Source organism: Eublepharis macularius, chromosome 6 (genome assembly GCF_028583425.1).
Source record: "Eublepharis macularius isolate TG4126 chromosome 6, MPM_Emac_v1.0, whole genome shotgun sequence".
In the NCBI taxonomy this organism is placed as follows: Eukaryota; Metazoa; Chordata; class Lepidosauria; order Squamata; family Eublepharidae; genus Eublepharis; species Eublepharis macularius.
The window spans coordinates 88,263,238-88,288,671 of record NC_072795.1 but is presented as its reverse complement, the minus strand read 5'-3'; the positions used below and the strand labels follow the sequence as shown (position 1 = coordinate 88,288,671).

At 42.1% G+C, this 25,434-nt stretch overlaps 1 protein-coding gene across 1 annotated transcript in view; it reads left to right on the top strand.

The window, feature by feature from the left end:
• Nucleotides 1-25,434, top strand: part of CPXM2 (carboxypeptidase X, M14 family member 2) — a 148,135-nt gene that overhangs the window by 63,028 nt on the left and 59,673 nt on the right. The window contains exons 3-4 of the mRNA XM_054983055.1: nucleotides 8,578-8,687; nucleotides 12,554-12,693. Of these exons, the coding sequence (XP_054839030.1) occupies nucleotides 8,578-8,687; nucleotides 12,554-12,693 (250 nt within the window). The remainder of the gene's footprint in view (nucleotides 1-8,577; nucleotides 8,688-12,553; nucleotides 12,694-25,434) is intronic.

Sequence of the window (25,434 nt, the reverse complement as noted above, 5' to 3'; positions counted from 1 at the left end):
AAATGAAAGCTGCTTGCCCTCCTTTAGAAAGCCAGCCCCAGCAGCCCAGCTGCTGCCTCTGCTTCCTGCTGCTAAAGAGATGGGCAGCAGGGAGGCAGCATTGAGGAAAAGGAATCACGTGGGCAGGGCCAAAACCCACGTGATCACTTTTCAGCGCTAGGGGAACTCCGTTGCAGCATGTTCCCCCTCCAAATGAGCCCTGGACTTAGTGATCCGGCGACATGGCTCGCGTGCCCACAGAGAGGGCTCCGCGTGCCAGCTGTGGCACGCGTGCCATAGGTTTGCCATTGCTGAGCTAGATCAATGGCATCTACCATAGTTCTCCACCACCACTCCTGGTTACATTCTACCACCCTACAAAATGACAAGTGGACCAAAACAGAAGATTTCCCATTTGAGGGAAAATCTCTTTTCTCTGAGAAAACTGACAATGCCCGTCAACAAATTAAGAAAAATCATCAAACTGCTCGGTTCCTGAGTATCATTGCAGCCCCTCAGTGACAACAACAATATCAGCAGCCCAGGTATCATTATCAAAAATGATCCAACTATCAACAATGATCAAATAAATATAATTATCAGCAATATCAACCCTATGCATTGTACCAAAGGTCTGGAGGAAAACGCCCCAACAAACAAAGACCCGAACAATTGCAACCTCAGTCACCTAAGGCTTCTTAATCTCAGAAGCCATTATTCTGACTGACCGCCCCACAACCAACAGCTTTTTGGGATAGATTGACACCCCGCTTCTTGGATAAGCAGGAAAAAAATCACCACTGACTCTTGAGTCCTTCGAGTGATCAATCAGGGCTATCGCTTACATCTTCTGGACCTGCCTTCATTATCCCTTCCAGGCAATGAAACCACTTGCTCTGCACAGGCCTTATACACAGCGATAGCTGATTTACTGACCCAGGGTGCCATTCAGGAAGTACCCCAAGACAAGACTTATGGCATGGCTTCTACTTCCCCAAACTGCTCCTTCTTGAAGGAGGTAGCTCAAGCCTTACTCAATGCCCACAAGGCTTCCACACAGATGACTTATGGCCATAAGTGGAACTGCTTTGTCTCATGGCTAGTTGGCATTGAACCTCAAATTTGAATATCTACTGGCCTTGTAGAAACAGGCCGTTGCAGCATCCTCTATCAAAGTCCACTTGGTGGCCATCTCGGCTTTCCATGAACTGGTAGATGGCAGAACAGTCTTCTCTCACCACACTTCCAGTTTCTTAAAGGAACCAATAACATGTCTTCCCCAAGAACACTACCTATACCCCAGTAGAACCTCTTCCTAGCCCTAGCACAACTTATGATGCCCCTGTTTGAACCAATGGCCCATTGTGAAATTTCCCTACTTTCTCAGAAAGTGGCCTTTTTAGTGGAAATCACATATCTCAGGAGGATGGGTGAACTGGCATCACTCCCCTCAGACCCCCTTTCTTACAATTCTTTGATGAGAAGGTCATTCTACACCCAAGCCTAGAACTTCCCCCCAAGGTGGTCTCTAAGTTCTATCTGCAACAAAAAGTGACCCTATCAGTGTTTTCCCCCACCCAACCCCAGTCATCTACACTTTACCCCTGGGAAACTGGGTACTCATTTTACTGACCTCGGAAGGATGGAAGGCTGAGTTAACCTTGAGCTGGCTACTTGAACCTGGCTTCTGCCAGGATTGAAGTCAGGTTGTTAGCAGAACTTGGACTGCAGTACTGCAGCTTACCACTCTGTGCCACGGGGCTCAATGCACAAAACCAAATCATTCAGGAAGTCCAAAGCCCTCTTTATCTGTTACACGGACCCACATAAATGTCTGCCCATGGCAAACCATTCCCTATCTTGGTGGATTGTAGCAGCAATCAAAACAGCGTACAAGCAGGCCAAGGCGCCATGTCCAATGATGATCAAGGCCCACTCAACCAGAGCACAGTCCTCATCTGCCACCTTCCTCTGGGGGACTCCACTCAACAACATCTGTCAGGCAGCCACATGGTCGTCAGCAGACACCTTCATTAAACACTATTCCATTGACACACATACTAGAAAGAATACAGCAGTCGAGACAGCAGTCCTTCACTCTCTCTTTAACTAATTTCTCACACTCTGCTTCATTGGTGAGTAGCTTGCCATACTCTCAATGTGGGACTGTGGAAGACCAACAATTAAAACAGTGTTGCACTTACTTGTAACTGTTGTTCATCTATGTCTTTGTGCAGGCACACATTCCCTCCTACCCTGCTATGAAAGTACTCTATTCCTTACCTCTGGCAGCTTAGGGGAACTGAGGGAATCGGGGTGCTTTGCCTAGCAACACTGCATGTGTGCTGCAGGGGCAGAGCACCCCCTACCTTTTGAGAGCTTGAAAAAATCTATCTCCACAGCTGGCCTGGGCCTGCACAGTCCCAATGTGTGCCTGCATGAAGACCTATATGAACAACAGTTACAGGTAAGTGCAACACTGTTTTCTTTGGACGTCTCCCACCTAATTGCTAACCAAGCTTCCAAGACTGCTAATCTATTTAGCTTCCAAGATCAAGCTTATCTGAGCTATCCAGTTAGGCTAATAAATACATTACAATATTTTTTATCTGGATACTACAGGAGGTGAAAATAATAATAACAACATTTGATTTATATACCACCCTTCAGGACAACTTAATACCCACTCAGAGTGGTTTACAAAGTATGTTATTATTATCCCCACAACAATCACCCTGTAAGGTGGGTGGGGCTGAGAGAGCTCTGGAAGAGCTGTGACTGACCCAAGGTCACCCAGCTGGCTTCAAGTGGAGGAATGGAGAATGAAACCCGATTCTCCAGATTAGAGTCCTGTTGCTCTTAACCACTATACCAAACTGGTTCTCAGATTTCTAGAATTTCAGATTTCTAGCATTTAGAAAATATTTGGCTAATATTATGGGAATTAAACTGTAAATTATTTTTAAATTAAGGAAAAACTACAGAACCCAATATTAAATACTCGTGAATAGGTCATAGCAGGAAATATACAAAATTTAGTATATATAATGCTGAGTATGTTTGAGTTTTTGGTATATTTCCTATTAGCAATGAATGGTTGTGGGAAACTATTTTGGAATGCATGGTTCTATCGAGCAAAAAATTAAATGCAAGCTTAATTTGTCTCTATTCAAAAATCTCAAACTGATCTTTCAAAAATTATTTTACTTTGAGTCCTTTTAAAAATTGAAGGCAGCAGCACTGATGTATGGTGGAAGGGGATGGAATTGGTGAGAAAGTATAATCATATGAAGAAACATAATAATCATGGAAACGGACACAACCAGATTTATTCAGATGCATCCTAACAGCTTGCTGATAATTGGCTTGGCTAGTTAATAGTTAATGGCAAACTAAGCTGGCGGGTATTTTAACTTTATTTTAAGCTACTTATCTTAGAGGAAATTCCTAACAATTTCTAAGGATGGGAATCTATTGGAAAGACATTTGGAAGTTAAAAATGCTATTTCATCTGTCAAAAGGCTAAATCATTTTATTTTTTTTAAATTATTTATTAATTTCTATACACATTCACTGTACATAGAATTTCTATTCTCTTGTATCTTCTCAAGGACGTGATTGGTCCAACATCAGAGAGCCAGTTTGGTGTAGTGGTTAAGAGTGCAAGACTCTAATTTGTTTTTTTTAATAAATATTTTTATTGTTTTTCACAAATACATAAAGAAACATGAGACAGTTATCATTATGCTTGCCTATATCCATTATCTAGTTCTTCACCTCCTGTATTTCATCCTACTACAGGACTCTAATTTGGAGAGCCAGGTTTGATTCCCCACTCCACTTGAAGCCAGCTGGGTGACCTTGGGTTAGTCACAGCTCTCTCAGCCCCACCCACCTCACAGGGTGTTATTGTTGTGGGGATAATAATGGCATACTTTGTAAACCACTCTGAGTGGGTGTTATCCTAAAGGGCTATATATAAATAGAATGTTATTATTATTATCCATCTTATCTTGAAGATTCAAATCCAACACATTGTCTGATTCAAAGAAAGTACTTTTTGAATGTGTATCAGAGTACTGAGGAAACTGATATTTGGTGGTTTGTTCTGATGAGTATATGGTATCGTCTAGACCCCAAAGTAACTCACATGATTTTTCTGTCTATACATTGGTGGCTGGGAAAATTTGGGCTGTATCTAACAGGTAGTAAATTGCCTAAACTAGTTGTAATTTAATTTGTTTTATTAGAGAAACACACAACATTTACTGCTATTTTATTAGAAATGTTTATGTTTGTGGATCTGCTTGGTTCTTACATTTCAAATTCTGTATAGTCTTTGTATTCTTTTCTTTTAGTTTCTGTTATTTCTTATATTAAGTTTGCAAAACTTAGCCTTTGGCTAGCAGTAGGGTTGCCAGGTCCCCTTACCCTTCGGGTGGGAGGTTGGAGGGCTGGCACTCACCTTTTTAGATGTCTTCACGTTTGCATACACTCTTGGGTTGAGTTATGACATCACTTCTGGGAAGTGACATCAATGCACAGGGCCCGCCCCTGGGAGTGCTCCCACGCTCCTCAGCGGGTAGATTTTGGCCCATTTGGGGCTGAATCAGGCACATTTGGGGCCTAAATTGGTCCACTTGAAGTGTAGGAGCTCTCCAGGGCCCTTCTGACAGCCTTCCCACACTCTGCAGCAGGCTGAATCCGGGCCTGTTTGGGGACAAAATCGTGCCATCCCTGGGAGTGCTGCTGGGGCAGTGTGATGGGACCCAGAGCACTCCTGCACTTCACAGCAGGCTGATTTCAGCCCCAAACGGGCCTGATTTGGCCTGCTGTGGCGCATGGATGCACACCATGCCACCCAAGAACCCACCCTGGGAGGTGTGTTCCTCTGCCTTTTCCCTCCACTGGCTAGGTAAGTGGAGCGGTGGAATCTCCCACCCCCCAGCAGGGGACTGGCAACCCTAGCTAGCAGCAAAAAATAAACTGGCAACCTTTATAAGAATGAACCATGGAGGTCTCCTGAATAAAACGATTCTTTCCTAAGAATGGTAGGAGAGGAACCATTTAATCTTCCCATCCTATACGATTCCTTCATACAGAAGTAGTCACAGAACCATAGGTTTAACAGGAAACATGTGTGATGCTATTTTAGAAGCATAATGTTATGGGCTTTATCCTAGATGATGAGAAGCCTAGGACACGAAGCTATATGGCTTACAGTGAATCCTAAGAACACTTCCTGGGAATAAGGCCCATTGAATAGACCACCTGAGTAGGATTATGGGCTGACCTACTTATGATTGTTCTGTTAGTTTCCTTGGGATAAGAGAAATGATAGGCCACTTATGGCATCTTTGTAATATATAGGGATGAGACTGGATTTTATAAACTTCTGGTTCCGCTTGAATATCCTCTTTTTATTTTACTTCTCCTTTGTTAGAAACAAACTCATTAATGCTTATTTTCATACAAGTTTCTGTTTTCTTGTACTGTTTTTTTCTCATTTTTAAAAGTTATTTGTGCTCAGTGAAAATGATTTGAACCCAAACCAGCGATAATGACTCTCTCTCTCTCTCTCTCTCTCTCTCTCTCTCTCTCTCTCTCAAATGAAGTCATACCAGTTTATCCCTAGTAATATCTGATTATTTATTAATATGCAAACTCAGTACAATAGAAACAGTATCCAGCAGAAGATGGCATAACCTATAATCCTGTATCCAATTCCCAAAAAGATTGCCCAAGGCACTTGATCTTCAGCCAGCTCACTGTTCTTTCTGCTCTATGTCCAACTCCCTGAAATTCAGTCTTTTCCCCCACAGAGGTTAGTCTCAGGGACAAATGAAACAATAGCAACCATGGGTCCAATCTGTGGCTGCCAATGCTATTTTAGAAGAGAATTTAGCTGCTTAAAATTGTTGTAAGGGGCCAGTTCTGATTGGGCCTATGGTGTAACAGCACCATGAGATCTTGTCCCTCCTTTTTCAAGCCACAAAACAGCCCCTCTATAACAGTTTTGCACTTGAAGAAGTGTCCATGTGGGGGGACTAAATCACATGGTGTTGCCAAGCCATGGTGTCAGGATTGTTGCTCACTGTCCCTCCATATTATTACCCAGCTATGTTGCAATAGCCTCATGCACCTGTTCCCTTGTTGCTTTCCAGATTCCAGGACGGAAGAGCCCTTATCTCGAATGGCTCGCCGCAGTGGCCTTGGGACGACTCCTTCCCGTTCTGCTATTGATTATGTTCAGCTGGGAGAACTGGAGGGGTGGGGGATATGGAGAAGGGTTGATATAATGTATCGTGTACTCAATGCGTCATTCTTAACAAGAGACTTGTGTACAGCCAGTCAGGTTTGGGCCCTTCCAATTTTTAAACAGCTAAATTCTCCTCTAAAATGGTGTTGGTAGTCAATGGTTGGACACATGGTCACCATAACATCTAGCTTGGCTCTCTGACTCCACCCTGAGGTAACTTGTCCCTTTAGGAAACATCTTTACTCATTAGTAGAGATGGGCACAAACAGCAATATGAACTAAAAAAACCCACGAACAGCCCAATCTGCTGTTCGCAAACAAGCTGTTCATGAGGCCCCATTCTAAATGAACAGGTGGTCGTTGCAAGCCATCGTTCATTGCTGTTCGTCAAGCTAGACAATCTGGCACCTGCAATCAATTCCCATGGCAACTCAGGCAGGGATTGTCTGAACTCTGTCTGAACTCCTGCTGTTGCCTTGGAAACCCCAATCTAAGCCCAATTTAGCTTGAGGCAGGTCTTCCTTCCAGGTGTGGACTGGAGCGCCAAATTTGTTACAAGAGGAAAAGATCAGGGGGGAGGGGGGCTCCCAGCTCTGGCTTTCAGGGAGAAACAGCTGCTGTTAGAGAGACAGGGTGAGTGCATTGGAGCTTGCATTTTCTTTGTGTGTGGTGGGATAGGGATCTACCCCTTCAGGTTCCAGGGCTGCTGCCAGGCTCTGAGGCCAAGCTATTATTTATTATTGGTACATTTCCTGCTGCCTGTTCAGGTAGGATTTCTGGGAGTGGTGTGGTAGGTATCTACCCCTTCAAGTTCCAGGGCTGCTGCCAGGCTCTGGGGCCAAGCTATTATTTATTAGTGATCCATTTCCTGCTGCCTGCTCAGGTAGGGTTTCTGGGAGTGGTGCAGTAGGGATCTTGATGGCTGGAAGAGAGCCTGCTGGCCCCCACAAACAAGGAACATGTTCTTGAACAGGATCAGGTTCGTCAATGTTCATTGTTCGTGGATGGCAACGAATAATGAACACCATGTTTGTTTGTTTTTCTGTTTGTGCCCATGTCTACTCATTAGCTGCTTTTGAGAAAATATCAGATGACTATCTCCTATTTAACAAACAAGTTGACACAGGTTACAGAGCTGCTGCAGGATTGTGAATGTGCTACAGTTGTATCCATTTGAATTCTTTTTAAAGAAGGATTTTTAAAAAATAATGCCATAACAATGCCATGAGGTAATTTTTGAGAATAGATTATGGATAGTGAAATCTGTAAAACTTTGAGAGAGAACCTCTTGAATGGTGTCGTTTGTATTTGAAAGACTTCTTTTCTTTGGCAACCTTTGCATCTCGTAGTATTCATTTATTGTTCACATACGGAATGAATGATGATTTTACTGATTGTTAAATAGTTATTACAAGCACAGATCATCATGATCATTTTTAAATTATTGCAAATTCTTGGCGATTAACCTTAGAGCACTTGACCAGTGGTTGTTTTGAACACATATATGGTTATACTTGTGTCCTTAACAAAATGAAAACTGGAAGTAGATGAACCAGAAAGATTAAAAAAGTGGTGTTCAGTCTTGCATTTCATTTCCTGGCTTGGCCTAGAAGCCCCAGGAAGAAGGACTTTGAATCAAAGAAAAGCAATACTTGTATGTAGTCAACTTTATCAATATAAATCTGGGTAGATGTGATTTAGTGCAATTGAATGAGTGGGGAGAGAATTAAAAGCCACAGAATTTGTCTCAATTAAAAACTATAGCTTGGGATAAACAGTAACCTGGAAAAAGAATAGGTAAAGTAAAATTTTAAAAAGATTTGATAGCAAAACTAAATAATTTGTGACTGAAAAGGGTCAGAAAATTTTATCAATATAAGTTTGCAAGAGAGTGAGGAGAGAGAATAAAAGATTGGCTATGAGGTTAAATATTGACACAATTGTGAAATATGTTTGCTTTGTATATTCACAAAGGGTGGGGGAGAGTGCAAATAGATCCTATTAATGTGCCTTTTTTGAAGACCCGAAATCCTTTACCAACCAAACAGCATCATGTGCCTGGAGACATCTTTCATACTTAAAGCAAAATGTCACAATAATATCCCACTATTTTCTGGAACTCTCTCTTTTTTATGGCACATGACAGAATTAGAGGGACGATAATGGTGCCCCCTATGGAAATTGCTGCCCATTGCATCATAATAATACTGACCCTGCTTTAACTGACCTAGTGCCCTTATTTCCAGAAATCAGAAGATAAACAAGTAATAGAAATTGTGTCGTGATTCAGATGCTTTCTTATAATGGTATTTTCAAATATATAAAACCTTGTTTTGCAGGTTGTCCTCCCCTTGGTCTTGAAACATTAAAAATTACTGACTTCCAGCTCCATGCTTCTACTGTAAAACGATATGGCCTTGGGGCCCACAGAGCACGGCTAAATATTCAGGTAACCTCATGCTTCTTTCTAAGTGGAATAAAATATTGGCTTTGAATAGATTGTTCTGCAAGTTGTGTGAGGAGATGCTTACCTTTTTGACCATTCTGTCAGTAAGTGTTATTTTTAAGCAATGGGACATTTTACATTAGAATGCTGTTAAATTTACTTTTGTTGTTGTTGTTGTTGTTGTTGTCGTCATTTATAGTCTACCTCTCTCACTGAGACTCAAGGTGGATTACATTGAATAATCAGGCTAGATTGATCTTGTCAGATCTCTGAAGCTAAGCAGGGTCAGCCCTGGTTAGTACTTGGATGGGAGACTACCAAGGAAGCCTAGGCTCACTATGCAGAGGCAGGCAATGCCAAACCACCTCTGTTTGTCTCTTCCCTTGAAAAGCTTATGGGGTCGCCGTAAGTCAGCCGCAACTTGACCGTACTTTCCACCACAACTGTATTCATTATTTTTGGTACCTTGTTTTTTTTTCTTCTGTTGCACAAGAAATATTTGTTGGAATCAGTACATGACAAAATCCTGGGTCTTGCAGCAGTGTCCCACATATATCTTCCATAACAGCAATCAGTTTTCTGATGCTCTAGATAACTTCCTGCCCTTTCTGTACTTCAGTTCATTTGGACTACCAAAGCCTCTTCAATTTTTTTCCTGAATCTTAAGCATTTCTTTTAATCAGTTTTCAACTTAAATGCATTTTGATCCCAATCTCTTGGAACACATGTCGATAAATGACACTTGAGTTCCTAAACCCGGTGAGTATTTAACCATTTGAGTTGATCTCTCCGCCTGTCCCTGTTCAAATGCTATCTGTTTTTCTGATACAACTTTATCTGTAATAAACAGGCTGGTAAAGCTGGAGCTGCACTCTTCAGTCAGTAATCCTTTCATTTAGATGAGCCATTCATATGGTCCATCATCACTCTGTCAATTTATGTCAATGTGCAGTTTTGCCATTTTTCAGATGTTTCCCAGAAGACCTTTCTGGTCCAAAATCAATACTGTTCACCATTTTCACATTACACAACTTTCTGGAGTTATTTGCTCTGGTTTTAATGACTAGGTTAAGGGCCAGAGTAGATGTGATAGCAGATCTTCAACTGCATCTATTTTAATGTTTTTAATATGACAAGCAGCCATAATGGTACCTATTGCGGCTGTGTTGGAAAAAGTATTTCTCCAAGTGCTGTTCTCCCTCCTCCACACCCCTTCTCAGAGCTGCAATTTATTATTGATGATATGGATGAATGAATGGGCAGTATAGCTAACCAATTCAGAGATGACACTAAAACAAGGCAGAGTGCAGTAAGATCAGCAAATGACAAGAACATTAAAAATTATTTCAACGAACTGGAATGTTGAATGTGTGACAATAACATCAAGTTGGCAAGTGGAACTTTCAAATAGAAATGGGATGGGTAGAGAGAAAAACTTTGTAATTGTTATTTTACACAACTATAAATAGGGTGGAAACAAATGGCCATGATCAGTTGTAATTCCAGTAGATCTCCTGGAGACTGGCAATCCTTATTTGACCATTCTTGTGTATATGATGTGCAATACTATACCCTTATCAGTTTTGTTTAATAGTGTGTTAACTGGGGGTTGGGGCAGGTCCTTATGCCCATATTTCATCCTGCTGTTCAGTTGTTCGCTCCACATTAATCTGTTATTATCAAATAAGTAAAGAAGACTACTGAGTCCAGACTATTAATTAATTTATTTATTATAACTTTTATATCCCGCCTTTCCATGTAGCTCAAGGTGGTTTACAATAATAGTTCTTAAAAATCTATTTAAAACCAAAATAAAATAACAAACCTCATGACTGTCCCTCCCTCCCCCTCTTAAAAGATGCCTGCTGTGAGGCACTGCCTCCACAGGGGTCACTGCCAGGTCCTCCTTTGTCCCACTTTCTGGGGCTTGCCAGGCCTCAGAACAGAAGGTTGCTGGGTGGGATGTGTGCGTGCGTTACCTTGGTCCTTTGCAGTGGTATCTTCTTAAGAGCCCGGCCCCCTCAGTGCCCTGGCCTGGCACTCTTTACTACTTCCCAGCCTGGTTCTGGAGCCCTCCTTTTTCCTTCTTCCCCCATTATCCCCAGCCCCTCCTTGCCGGTCCCACCCCTGGTGTGTGGGCCATTGCTAGGGCCAGAGGTTGGATCATGGCTCAATCTACCCCCGGTTCTGCCACCATTGACCCTTCCATGGGCAGTGCTGCCCTGGGATTGGGCTGACTCAGTTCCAACCCCTGGCTCCACTTCCCCTGTGGTGTTTATTGCCACCACCTGTCTAAGTCGGCTCTGCTCTGAAGGATTGGGGCTTGCCGCAGCAGTTGTGGGGCCCCACAAGGCTTCTGCTATGTGCAGCTCTCAGCAGTGTGGGCTTGCAGCATTGCTACTGATTGTGAAGAGGCTCACTGCTTGAGGCTACTGGCTGCTTGCCTACTGGGGCTGGCTGTTGTGCTGGATACCTTGTGCCATCATGATGAGCCTTTCCTCATCTCCAGGATGTCTTTCTGGTGAGAAGGGCCCTTCCTGGGGGCTGGGTGGGGCTAGTGCATCAAGCAAAACTCTCTCATGAAGACGCTATCTTCCGCGGTTTTTGCACAATATTTCGTGACGTTCTGGCAGCACGTAAGCAGTGCGAGAAGGGCCTTGTTCTGCTCACTTCATATGCAGTTTAGGAACCAATTTCTCAATGAGATTTTAAAGGGCTTCGATCCTTCCACAGTGGAGGAGAAATTATTTTCTTCCCTCAAACTCCTTGGAGTTTATCTCCCATAGAGTGGCATTGTTTGCCCTGGTGACTAAGACAATATACACTGAAGCTGTACTTGAAGGTTGAAGTGTTTTCTTTAGTTATGTACTTCTTGATAAGATAGTTTTGTGTTTTAATCTCATTTTGATTTACTGTTCATTACTTTTTTGTTTTATGTTTCTTTTAATTTAATGATCCTTCACCATTCCCTTGGTTTGTAATTGGATGCGAGACCTCCAATGAAGACCAGGGTTACAGAGGCAGGCAATGGAAAACCACTTCCGTTAGTCTCTTGCTATGAAAACCCTAGTCTCTATGATATTGCAAATGTACATAAATAATTTTCAACACTAACCATCCATTTATGTGCATTAAAAAATATTTTGGAGTTAAGGACTATACTGTCCTACATGAACCTGCCTATTAATTCAGGTTGTGCCAAAAAAAAAGTTCTGCTGTATGTGCTTTACCTTCAGAGGCTTGGCTATCACAGACAGAGCTTTTTCAGTGGAGGTGATGCCTCTATGGAACTCTGTGGAACTCTATAGCAGTTTGACCATGTGAAGGACATGGTGAAGACTTTTTATTTATCCAGGTGTTTGATTGAATTTTGTCTGTTTTCTGTTTTGGAACCCTTCTGCAGATGCCTGGCATTGAATTTATTGTATTAACTGCTGGCTATTTATGGTTGTATGATATTTTCAGATGTTGTGTTTTATAGGGTTTTATTGTAAATTATTACTGCTGTAAGCACCTTAGAAGCGTATAGGCAAGGAAATGCAGAGTAAATAAAGTGTTAAAAATTGTTGTGATCATATATTTGTACCTTGACACAACATAGAATTCATTCCATTTTTCTTATTACTGAATTAACATTTGCCATAGCTATTCTCATTTCCCTTTTGTGTCATTTTATTTATGTGAGCTGTTCCACTTTTTTTCAGTCTTTAGGAAACAGTTCATCACTAACCTCAAGTATACATGATACCTGGATATACATATATGGAAAGGGATTACTAGAGAGAATCCTAATATCATATTCTGTTTAATTATTTCCATAAAAGGTATATCAGTTCAGATTTATAAAGATGGCTGTGCCTTCTTTTCAGGCAGGTGTTAATGAAAATGATTTTTATGATGGTGCTTGGTGTGCAGGACGGAATGATCCATACCAGTGGATTGAAGTAGATGCTCGGAGGCTAACAAAGTTCACAGGTGTTATCACGCAGGGAAGAAATTCTCTCTGGCTGTAAGTACCTACATCTCTGACTTTCTGAGGAGCATTTGGCTTAAAATTGAATGCTGTTAAGATGGAAAACAGCAGTAGGTCACAGGAAGGCAGCATTGAAATAACTAAATATATGAAGATTAAATATTGCTTACACAATACCATAGAAATATAAGGTTGATAAATCACTGACAGCCAGTGTTACTTCCTATCATGTATTGGTGATGACTACCACCAACCTGAGCTTTCAAGATTTTGAGGTAGGATGTACAGATATGAATATTAGTAAATACCTTTAGCTAGGAACTAAGGAACAGTGCCATCTTAAACTGAATTATACTCTTCTAAGTTCATTGAAATCAGTGGGCTGAGAAGGGTGCAGCTTTGCTTAGGATGGCATTTACAGAGCTTTCCCACTGATTCCTCTTTTTCATTCCTTTTGGACTGGTGCATGCCAATATTTTTTGGGACATGATTTGAATTCAGCCAACTACTAAAACAATATGCATGGATTTTTTTTGCTGTGCTCTTTGTCCATCAATAGCCCCTTTTGACCTCCAGAGAGATGATGCCTGGTATAGGCAAAACACCATGCAGTTGAGGGGAGGGGGCTGTAGTGATGAGAGAGAATTAAGCAAAATTGCCCCCTCTTATCTCTTCACTGAAAAGGAAGGAGGTGCCATTTGATCCAGTACTCATCCTTGCTGCAACCTCTCTGACCAATGTGGAATTTTTCCATGGATCTTTACATGGATCAAAAGAGACTGCTGAGTGCTGAGGAAAGCAAGTTGTGTAATATTGGCATCTGTCACTGTTTTCAACTGGCAGTTGTTTGTCAATACATTATCCTGGCAGTATGGTTGGTTGTCACAGTGATTTTGGATTGTACAGAGGCTCAGTTGCACGGTTAATGATTATTGGTCACTTTGTCTCTGAAAGTGGGAAGTATATAACAACGCTTCTTTGTTACTTCTTCACTAGGACTCCTATTCTTTTATATATTAACATGTTCCCATTGTTTCCCAAAGTCAAGGGGTTTTAGTGGCTGAAAGAACTTATGTGGGGAGAAAACTCTTCACATATTCTTCAGCTGTGTTTGCAAGCAATGTTTCACAGCTGAACAGACCCATCAGCTAACTAGCAAATTGAAAATTGATTCCAGTACTCAGTCTTCACCCTCCCTGGTGCTTATTCAGAGCCAAGCTACAAGTGACGCCTGACACAGGTTGGACACTTGTCAGCTTCCCTCAAGTTTTGATGGGAAATGTAGGCATCCTGGTCTTAAAGCTTGACTCTCCATTTAATTGAAGTTTACAGACCCACCCCCTAACACCCAGTGGAGGGGAAGGGGGGAGCCTGGTGAGAGCCCGGCGTCTGCACTCCCCTCCCGACCACATGCTTTCCCTCCCGTAGACTGCTGCTCTGTAAACTTCAGTTAAATGGAGAGTCAGGACGCCTACATTTCCCATCAAAACTTGAGGGAAGGTGACAAGTTCCCAACCTGTGTCAGGCGTCACTTGTAGCTTGGCTCTCATTTCCTGCCACTGCTGTCATAAGGGGCCTGAGATGATAGGAGACTGCAGTTCTTCTATTACAGCCATGTGTAATACAGCTGTTGGATACTTTATCAGCTTTTCTCTTCTGGTGGTGGAAGAATAGTCAACTGCATGCCAGAGAGTGAACATGTGGGTAGAGAACCAATTGACTGCATAAATTAGAATTCATTAAGCTAGTAAGCTAAGCTGTCAGTTTAGTGGCGAACCAGGCTTGCCATACAGCTGAAGAACAAATGTGAGTCCTCTTTTTTATATTGTGTTCATTTTCATCCTTAGTGACTTCAATATGTATTGTCACCTATACTTTCAATGCATGTTTGGTCCATATTTTCTCTTTCTGCCTTTTTTATTTTTCACCTTCTTTTTGTCTCTAAATTGGATTTATTTACTTTATTTATAGTCCACTTATAGTATCACTGAGACTCAGGAAGATTACACAGCATAATATGATAAAATTAATTGGATAGGACATCTAATAAGCAATATACTAGGACTTGGATTACAGAAATCTGAAATAAGCATAGAATATCAGATAGGATATAGAATACAAATACAATGTAGAAAAAATGGTATTATATCAGTAGAAAATAATGCATTGATTTCAGGATAATGCATACTGCAAACAGATAATACGTCCTATACATAGTGGTATAGTCCGCTGGCCCTTCCTGAACCATTCCATTATAATTTAGCTTTTTATAGAAATATTGTCTCTGAACAATTCTGTTTACGTAGTTTGTGAAATGACAGAAGAGTGGGAGCCTTCCTGACCTCTTCAGGCAGGCTGTTCCACAAGGTAGAGACTACAGTGAGAATGCATCCGTACAGCCATATTGATCTTATCCATTTGCATGGTGACACTCGCAGAAGGCCCTGGTCAGATGAACAAAGCTGTTGTGGCAGAACATAGGGGGAGAAGTGGTCCTGTAGATATGAGGGTCCTAGATCATGTAGGGCTTTGTATATGACAGTCACTACCTTAAATTGAACATGGTAATTGATGGGCAGCCAGTGGAATGACTGCAGAATGCATGTAATATGCACACTCAGCCAGCTCCTAATAATAACCAAGCTGTGGCATTCTGTCCGAACTGCAGTTGACTTCAAGGGCAGACCCATGTAGAGTGTTGCATTACAATAGTCTACTTTTGATATGGCATTGATCCAGATGATGAGATTAGCTGGTTCAGGGTAGAGGTCCATCATCCAGGCTAAATGAAATTGGATGACCCAGGTTATGTCACACTACGCTTCATATATTTCTCAATCAGACCTAAACAGAAAAAAAGCAGATTCTGGGACTCCAGAAATGCTTCTCCCCAATTGGAAGCCAAGATGCCTGCTCAGTTGTGGAACAATTCCACTTTAATCTTAGTAGAATGGAGTTACTCCACTCTCTGATAAACTATTTGTAGTTTACTATTTGAATGTGGCTTCATGGATAAGGTCCGGGTGGACATAGTTAGCATTTGCTAGCACAACACAGATCTTCCTGACAAACCAAGGTTGTTTGTTATCCTAAGAAAAGGTTAGAATAAAGGTTGCTTCTGCAATTGATTTGAAAGGACCAGGCATTACTCCAAGGTAATGAAAACAAAGACAAGGGAACTGTCTTGATATTTTATTCTAACACTTTCTTAACAGCAGCTGTTGCTGTTCACTGTCATGCAGAGCTGTTAAGAACTGTCATATCAGCACAAATTGTTATTTATCCTGACTAGAGTAAGACTACTTGAAAGGTAAAGACTTCCTTGATATTAAATTTTCACTGAGGGAATTTTTAAAGCCATACTGAAATCTGATCAACAGTGTTTGTCCTCTGTATGCAATAGCATTTTAATAGGGATGTCAAGGCATCAAATTGACACTAATAAATAAAAGATCATTTAAAAATCATGTGTGAACACAAGCTATTGTTAAAAAGCTCATGGCATTTCGCAGAGCATGTTCCTATATGGGTGGAGGTGAAATGAAGAATGAGGGAAATGATGTATGCCACCCTGAGTTCTCTGGCAGAAAGGCAGGATAAAAAATGTACTAAATAAAATAAAATAATGAATGAAGCAAAAGATGTCTGAGTTTGGACTTCTATGTACACTGCCCTGATGGAAGAAAGGCAGTTTGTACATTTAATTAATAAGTGTATGTACATGTATTTTTTTTACTAATATGTATAAATTTATTTAATTATTTTATTTATTTATTTTTATTTATGTCATTTATATTCTGCCTTTCTCACTGAGACTCAAGGCAGATTACATAGTGTGAGATTAGTACAATCAGTGGCAAGGACAAGGGCAGGCATTTCCATACAGTGTCAAGAACATTTCCATAAACAATGTCACAGGGTAAAAGAATATAAGTTTACAAAGATATAGTATTAGCAAGGATCCAGTATGGGTTGAGGAACTGCTGAAACAGAACATAATCAATTATAGAACTTACATTGAACAACATAAAGCAGAGGTAGTATATAGGAGTACTTATTTAACAGATAATACATAAGGCAACATAATGGTGAAATCTATGGTTTCTAACTCATTTGCGAAACATCTGCGATCCCTTTCCTACAATACCGCCTTCTTAGCTGAGAAAAAGCCTTTTTGAATAATTTGTTTTTGTGGAAAGCCAGGAGGGTGGAGGTTCTCCTGACCTCTTCAGGCAGGCCATTCCATAGGGTAGGGGCCACCACAGAGAAAGCCTGTATATGGGCTGCTGTTGATTTCGGATCTACAAGCTGGCACCTGCAAGAGACCCTGTTCAGATGAGCGAAGCTGCCGTGGAGGGACATCGGGAAAGAGGTGGTCCCATAGGTAAGCTGGACGAAGGATGTAAAGGGCTTTGTATGTAATAACCAATACCTTGAACTGAGCAAGGTAACTGATAGGTAGCCAATGGAGTGACTGTAGGATGGGGGTGATGTTCAAGCTGTTGCTTGCTCCTGATAATAGTTGAGCCACAGCATTTTGCACCAATTGGAGCCTCCTAGTTAACTTAGATGGGAGACCAATGTATAATGCGTTACAATAGTCAAGTTTTGATGTTACCATAGCATGGATCCAGGTGGCCATGTCAGCCGTGTTGAGATAAGAGGCCATTTTCCAGGCTAGAGTGAGATTATAGTAAGCATTTTTTGCAGCTGCCTTAACTTGTTTTTCTAGTAGTGGTGCTGGATACAGTACGACCCTTCTGTTTATATCCTTCCTTTCTTCTGTTGTGAATGAAAGCAGTGTACATAGGAGGTAGGACTGTGAGCTTTTAGAGAGAAGTACATTTGTTGAGCATATCTATATATATAAAGACAAGTGTCCTGACAGGCTCATCAATGCCCAGCCCAAACCCCTGGACCTAGAACCTGGAAATTTGGGGAGAATGTTTCTTTTGTGATGTAGAGGCTCACTAAGAAGGGATTTTAAGAAATTCGCCCCCTAAGGGGGTAAAAAAGAGGTAAAATGTGTTTTCCCGTAGGGATACAGCTTCCCTGTGTGACTGGCAGGCTTCTCCTCCCCTCCCCCACCAACTGAGCCACTATTTCCTGAGGTCATTTGCATATGTGGCCTGATGCATATGTGGCCTGATCTCCCCAACATTCTATTGGGAATCAATGAATGTGCCCTGAGGTAAAATACACCTCCCAGTCTTCCCCTCTAGGGTTGCCAATCTCCCTGTGGGGCTTGGCTTTCCTGTGTGGCTGGGAGGCTGATGGGTCAGCTGTGGAACTCTGTGTTCTGAGGTAAAAATCAGATAAAGGAAACCGCAGACAGCTGAAGAAAGATAGTACAAGACTCCTGAAAAGGGATTTTATAAAAAAAGTCAGTATGGCAACTCAGTTTTTAAATGTTCATGGGGAGATGGTGCACGACCTTTCTAGGGGCCATTTCAATGTGAACCTCTTACATGAACCTGCCAACCACACCACCCCTCCTTCAGTCCAACTCCACTTCACACCTCTTGCAGCCATCACCTCTTACTGCCCCCAAGAAGCCTCCTGTCAGACGTTGTGCAAGATATATCAATGCTAAGAGGAGGAAGCAACTTAGAGATGCAGCAAAGAATTATGCACATCATACTCCTGTGGTGCACTGAGCAGCAGTGACCAAGTACCAGCAAATCCCAACTCCAAGGTAAAGGTGACTATCCCTGCAGGCCTGGGCACAGTGGTGACAAGACAACAGACCTAACAGCCAAGATATACCCCGATATCACCACTATCACGGAGAAGTCCATGAACTGGCTGTGCAAGTATGCCATTCTGACTCCCAAGAACAACAAGGCTGCTATCATTAATGAAACACAACTCCCTCAAAGGGGCAGAAATGGAGTACAGATCTATCGACTTAGTGGTGCAAATGGATGACGCGCTCCACTACCCCATGGAGTTCCTCAACATGCTCAACCCTCCTGGCTTCCCAGCCCACAAACTTCTCCTCAAACTGGGGGCTCCAGTGATGCTGCTCCAGAACCTCAACTCACCCAAACTCTGCAATGGCACCAGACTGTGGGTGAAAGCCCTCCACAGGAACGTCATCGAGGTCACATTGTTCACCGGCAGTGTTTGGGGGGAGTCAGTGTTCATACCCCCATACCACTCATACCATCAGAGAACCCTTTCGAATTCAAGAGACTGCAGCTCCCCCTCAAGGCTTGCTTTGCTATGACAATCAACAAGTCCCAGGGGCAGACACTGAAGGTGGCAAAAATTGACTTGAGGGAGGATTGCTTCTCACATGGGCAGTTCTATGTGGCCTGCTCCAGAGTGAGCTCACCCAGCAGCCTGGTGATCCTAGCATCTGAGGGGAAAACCACCAATGTGGTCTACAAAGAGGTCCTTCCTTCCACACTTCCAGACACATGAACCGACAGATGAAGAAGGGCTATAGTTTGGCTTGTTAGTTCTTTGAGGTACAACTATGGCTACAAACCTCATTTCTTCTAACCTCAGATCCCAATTCATCCAGTTTCAGTAATCCTGACCCTAATCCCATTCTTCCCCCTCCTTTCCAACCTTACATCCCACTTCCACAAATCCTAAAATTGTGGATAACTAAGTAGGAAGTGAGTATAAGTAATACACAGTGACATTTGAGGGGGCCGTATGGCTTGTCAAGAGGCGATCTACAACTCTTGCAGGACATCTAGAATTTGCAGGGCATATGGGGCACTTTGGATTTTAGAAAGTCCCATATGATGGCCAGTGGAGGAAAATTGTCATATGTTTCTCATCTAACCCTTAGAATAAAATCATATATTTTGTATTTCTGTAATAGGCCCTTATAAATCTGACACACAGCAAATAGGAATTAAACCTATCAGTAAGGAGTTGGGCAATAACTGTCAGGCACGGAAGTCTCATTTGGACTGTTGGAGCCACAGTAGTTTTGGGGGTGGAGCCACTAGTTCTCCTCAGAGCTGAGAGAACCTGTAAAGTGACAGTTACAGGCAGTTAGAGAGGCTGCAGTCGTTGTTCCCTGTTACTGGTTATTTGTTAAATGTTGATTGTCTGAAGCACTACAGTAGCCTTCCAGTCTCAATACATACTAGAATGCATGCCTGAGATCTGTGTATCTAATGCAGATATCATAAATCTATCTATCTAAAGACAAGTGTTCTGACTGACTCATCAACGCTCGGCCCAAACCCCTGGACCTAGAAATGTGAAATTTGGGGAGGACGTTCCTTTTGTGATGTAGAGGCTCACTAAGAAGGGATTTTAAGAAATTTGCCCCCTAAGGGGGTAAAAAAAGGGGTAAAATGTGTTTTCCCATAGGGATACAGCTTCCCTCTGTGGCTGGCAGGGTGCTCCCCCCCATCAACTGCCACGATTCCCTGGTGGCATTTGCATATGCGACCTGATTGGCCATCTCCCCAACATTCTAAAGAGTATAAGTTGCTATTGAGAATCATTGAATATGTTCTGAGGAAAAAAATACACCTCCCAGCCTTCCCCTCTAGGGTTGCCAATCTCCCTGTGGGGCCTGGCTTTCCTGTGTGGCTGGCAGGCTCCTGCCTGCTCGCCCCCTCCCCCTCCCTGATGGGTCAGCTGTGGAACTCTGTGTTCTGAGGTAAAAATCAGGTAAAGGAAACTACAAACAGTTGAAGAAAGACAGTACGATTCCTTAAAAGGGATTTTATATATAAGTCAGTAGGGCAGTATGTCAGTTTTTAAATGTTCATGGGGAGATGGTATACGACCTTTCTAGGGACCATTTCAATGTAAACCTCTCACATGAACCTGCTGAAGTGCCCACCACACCACCCCTCCCTCAGTCCAACTCCACCTCACACCTCTTGCAGCCATCACCTCTTACAGCCCCCAAGAAGCCTCCTGGCAGACATAGTGCAAGATATACTGATGCTAAAAGGAGGAAGCAACTTAGAGATGCAGCAAAGAAATATGCACATCGTACTCCTGTGGTGCACTGAGCAGCAGTGGCCAAGTACCAGAAAGTCCCAAGGCAAGGGAAAAGTGACCATCCCTGCAGGCCTGGGCAAAGTAGTGACAACCCTAGCAGACCTAACAGCCAAGATATACCCTGATATTGCCACTATCATGGAGAAGTCCATGGACTGGCTGTGCAAGCGTGCCGTTCTGACTCCCAAGAACAACAAGGCTGCCATCATTAATGAAACACAACTTAACTCCCTCGAAGGGGTAGAAATGTAATACAGATCTATCAACTCAGTGGTGCAAATGGATGATGCTGTCCACTACCCCATGGAGTTCCTCAACATGCTCAACCCTCCTGGCTTCCCAGCCCACCAGCTTCTCCTCAAACTGGGGGCTCCAGTGATGCTGCTCCAAAACCTCAGCCTACCTAATCTCTGCAATGGCACCAGACTACAAGTGAAAGCCCTCCACAGGAACATCATCAAGGCCACATTGTTCACTGGCAGTGTTTGGGGGGAGTCAGTGTTCATACTACGCATACCATTCATACCATCAGATAACCTCTTCAAGTTCAAGAGACTGCAATTCCCCCTCAAGGTCTGCTTTGCTATGATGATCAACAAGTCCCAGGGGCAGACACTGAAGGTGGCAGAAATTGACTTGAGGGAGGACTGCTTCTCACATGGGCAGTTCTACTTGGCTTGCTTCAGAGTGAGGTCACCCAGCAGCCTGGTGATCCTAGCACCTGACAGGAAAACCACCCATGAGGTCTACAAAGAGGTCCTTCAGTAGAAAAAAAAGGCTGTATGTATTTTTCACTTTATTTATTGCACTACAATCTTTTCCTTTTAAAATCTTTTCAATAAATGTTACATTTCGAAATTCAGTTCATCAGTTTTCGGCATCAACACGTTTTACTTTATACAAACACCTTTGTGATGCTCGGGTACTATAATGCCATTATACTACAAAACCAACTAACCCCCCCCCCCACACACACACACAGACCGACAAATGTTACATACCCATAAGTATTATAACTGGAGTTAAAGTAGTTAAATACTGTAGCGAAGCACAGGCATCAAGCTAATATATATATAAAGACAAGTGTCCTAACTGACTCATCAACGTCCAGCCCAAACCTCTGGATCTAGAAATGTGAAATTTGAGGAAAACATTCCTTTCATGATGTGAACACCCACTAAGAAGGGCTTTTAAGAAATTCACCCCCCTAAGGGGGTAAAAAGGGGTAAAATGTGTTTTCCGAGAGGGATATAACTTCCCTATGTGGTTGGCAGGCTGCTGCCTGCTTGCAAGCCCGCCCATGGTCAGCTCAGCCACTCTTCCCTGATTGGGCCAGCCTTTCAAGGTCATTTGCATATGTGGGCTGATTGGGGCTTACAACATTCAATACCTCATTCTGCTCCCACCCGAGACAGTTGTAACACAGAGGTCATTTGTGTATGCAGCTTGCTTGGTCCTCACCCCCCACATTCTAAACAGTATGCAGTTGCTATTGGGAGTCATTGAATGTATCCTGAGGTAAAATGCACCTCTCAATCTTCCCCTCAAAGTTCACTAGGGTTGTCAATCTCCCTGTGAGGCCTGGCTTTCCTGTGTGACTGGCAAGGTCCTGCCTTCTTGCACCCCCCTCTCTCTGATTGGTCAGCTGTGGAAATCTGTGTTCTGAGGTAAAAATCAGGTAAAGGAAACTATAGATAGTTGAAGAAAGACAGTACAAGACTTCTGAATAGGGATAACTTGCTTCGCTTTAGTCAAACACCTTTGAGAAGCTTGGGTACTATGCTATTATACTACAAAACCAACTAACCCCCACCCACCCCCAAACCAAAAAATGTTACATACTTATTAGTATTATAACTGAATTTAAAGTAGTTAAATACTGTAGTGAAGCATGGGTATCAAGCTAGTTAGAACACATGATAAACTGAATGGTCTTATGGGAGAGTACAAGTTGCTTTTGTTTCGGTATTTTTAAATCCAGTATGTTTTGCAAAGGCTGTTAAGAAAATATGATCCATTGAAGGATAAACCATCTTTTGAGAACTGAATATCTTCAAATAATTCTAAAAGCATAAAGTGGTTTATATAATATATTCATGGATTTAGAAACATATTTTATGACATACCAAACTACTGGGGAAATATTTGGACATCAGTATCACTCAGAAAATCTGGATGTGGTTAGAGCAAACTATATCCAAATGTGCTTTATGTATATGTTTCAGGGATATTTCTATTAAAAGCTGTATCCACAGCATTTTACTCCACAGAGGTTAAGAAGATGGTAGGCTGGGCAATTAAAGGGACATTTGTCTTCTTTTCTTCACCAGCTGCACCACATATAATATAAGGACTCTATGGCTTGGTCTACATGAGGGAGCTTACTTGCTGGTGATTTGATGTTTGGCAGGAGTATTTTTTTCAAAAGTTGATCATTGCAAATGATGATATGGAATATGGGGTATAAAGGATTTATTAATGCAGTGTGTCCCCCACCCTGAGTTCAGAGTTTCCTTATCCCATGAGTCATTGTTAAATATATGAAGGCCGTTGTACAAGCTATTACTGTGAAGGACTCACAAGTCATATTATGAAGGACTCACAAGTCATATGGATGGTTTGGTTGCAATGAGAACTCTATCCCCAACAGATACCTAAAGCCTTGTGCCTGGGAACATAATACATACATTCTAATTGCTACAGGCTGAAAAGACCGAGAGAAATCATCACGGAATTCTTGAGATGTATTCTTTCAGTGGTAAACATAGCAAATGCACACTGAGTTATAAATGAACAGATAGTCACATGACAACATAAATCTCTTGGTGATAACTACATTGTCTAGATTAGACTTAAGAAAAGTATCTTGAGAGATCTTGGCAAGAGGGAATTGATATGAATTGAGATGTTCATTTAGTAATGTTGGACCCAAACTGTTTAGGACTGTAAGAATCAGCATTTTAAAGTGTGTGCAAAAGCTATCCAATGTAGCTATAGCAGAATTACTATGTTATAGGGTCTTTGCCTATTGTAGGGCTGCCAAGTCTGGGTTGGGAAATTCATGAAGATTTGGGGGGGGGGATCTTGGGGAGAGTGAAATTCGGGGAGGAGAAGTATTGTGACTGGAGGGGGGTTCTCACTCACTCCCAGACACCCCCTCCCCAAACTGAAACAGGCTTGACCCTTCACCAGCCATTTGGGATGCAGATGAGCTTCTGTGCGTGTACAGAATTATAGAAAATGGCTGAGTTGGAGCCTTGTGGGTAAAGCTTGGACACAGCTTGACTTAACCAAAGAAAGATCTTTATTGTACTACAGTAGAATATAGAATGCAAAGAGCACAAAGATATGTAGAAAGGAGCAGTGTACAAGGTTTAACAGCTAAGAAAAGAAGGACAAGAAAACAAAAAGTTTAATCTATAACTATCCCGTGAAAGTTACCAAATAGTACCAGAAACATCCCCTGCAGGGATGGGTGTTAGTTGCTTGGGGAGGTGGGGGACAGAGGCAGGTCCTCCTCTAGTGCCCTCCTTTTTTCATCCTGATGAACTACACCACAGAAGGCTACCAAGCCTCTCTCTTCTGAAGGGGTGGGGGAGAATTTCCCTCCCTCCTAGAGAGTTAAAATCAGTCTCTCCCAAACTCCATGACCCAGCTGACCCTTGTAACACAGACACACACACTGCTGGTTTTATGATGGAAATCAAAAGATTAGAACAACATTCATATATCCCTCACAGGATGTCAGTTTTAATGAACATCCTCGAGAACAAATGGTGTACTGCCCTGACAGGTGTTTATTGCACCTTCTTTGCTTAAATGAGATGCTTTCTCAGGCTGGATTTTAAAAGGTGAATGACAGGCCAGTTTGATATCTTAAAAGCTTGCAGATCCATGCGTTTATCATGACAGGAGAGATCTCAGCAGGGTATAACGCCATAGAGCCAACCTCCAAAGCAGCTATTTTCTCTAGGGGAACTGTTCTCTGTCTTCTGGAGATCAGTTGTAATTCCTGGATATGCCCAGGCCTTACCTGGAGGTTGGCAACACTGGCCTATGGAAAGAAGGATGCTACTGTTTTTTGTACCAGCTAATTTTTTTAATAGTCTCCAGGATACCCCTTGTAGAATGCATTACAATAGTTGATTGCTGAGGTGACAAAGGCAGGGCTGGCTAAACCCTTGCTTTCCAAAGAGTATTTATGCATTTTAAGGCTTCCTTCTAACCAAACTGTTTCTCAAGGGAAGTCACAAAAATATAATTATACAAAAGGGAAAATCCAAAAGAACATTGTTTTTAAAAGAACCTAATTAAAATGTATAAGAGGCAAATACAAAATAAAAGTGTTTTTACCTGTTTGGTCCCAGTTCTAACAAAATATAAGTATTTTGGAAGGCACTTGTTAGATGCAAACAAACCTAATGTACCTCCCTAGGAAGGGTGTTGAGACTGCACCGTTGAAATAAACCTGTACTGAAAAAAACAGCACTGAAATGCTGCAACCTCACTAGCAGTTGTGATTAATCAAATTGTCCTTAGTCCCAGCCACTACTTGATGTTTTAGGAGTGAGGCCAACTGTTTTTAATAGCCTTACTTGATCTAGTTCCAAGCTGTGCAGTTTCTTAAATCTATATTTATTATGGCTTTCCTTTCCTTTATGATAATATATTTCTGCATATTTGTGTCCTCCTGAGAAAAATCTTAAAGCAATACAAAAATAAAGATAAAGAAATACAAAGGTAGTTTAATTAACATCTCATTTCAACCTACTCTGCCATTACGACCTAGCTAAG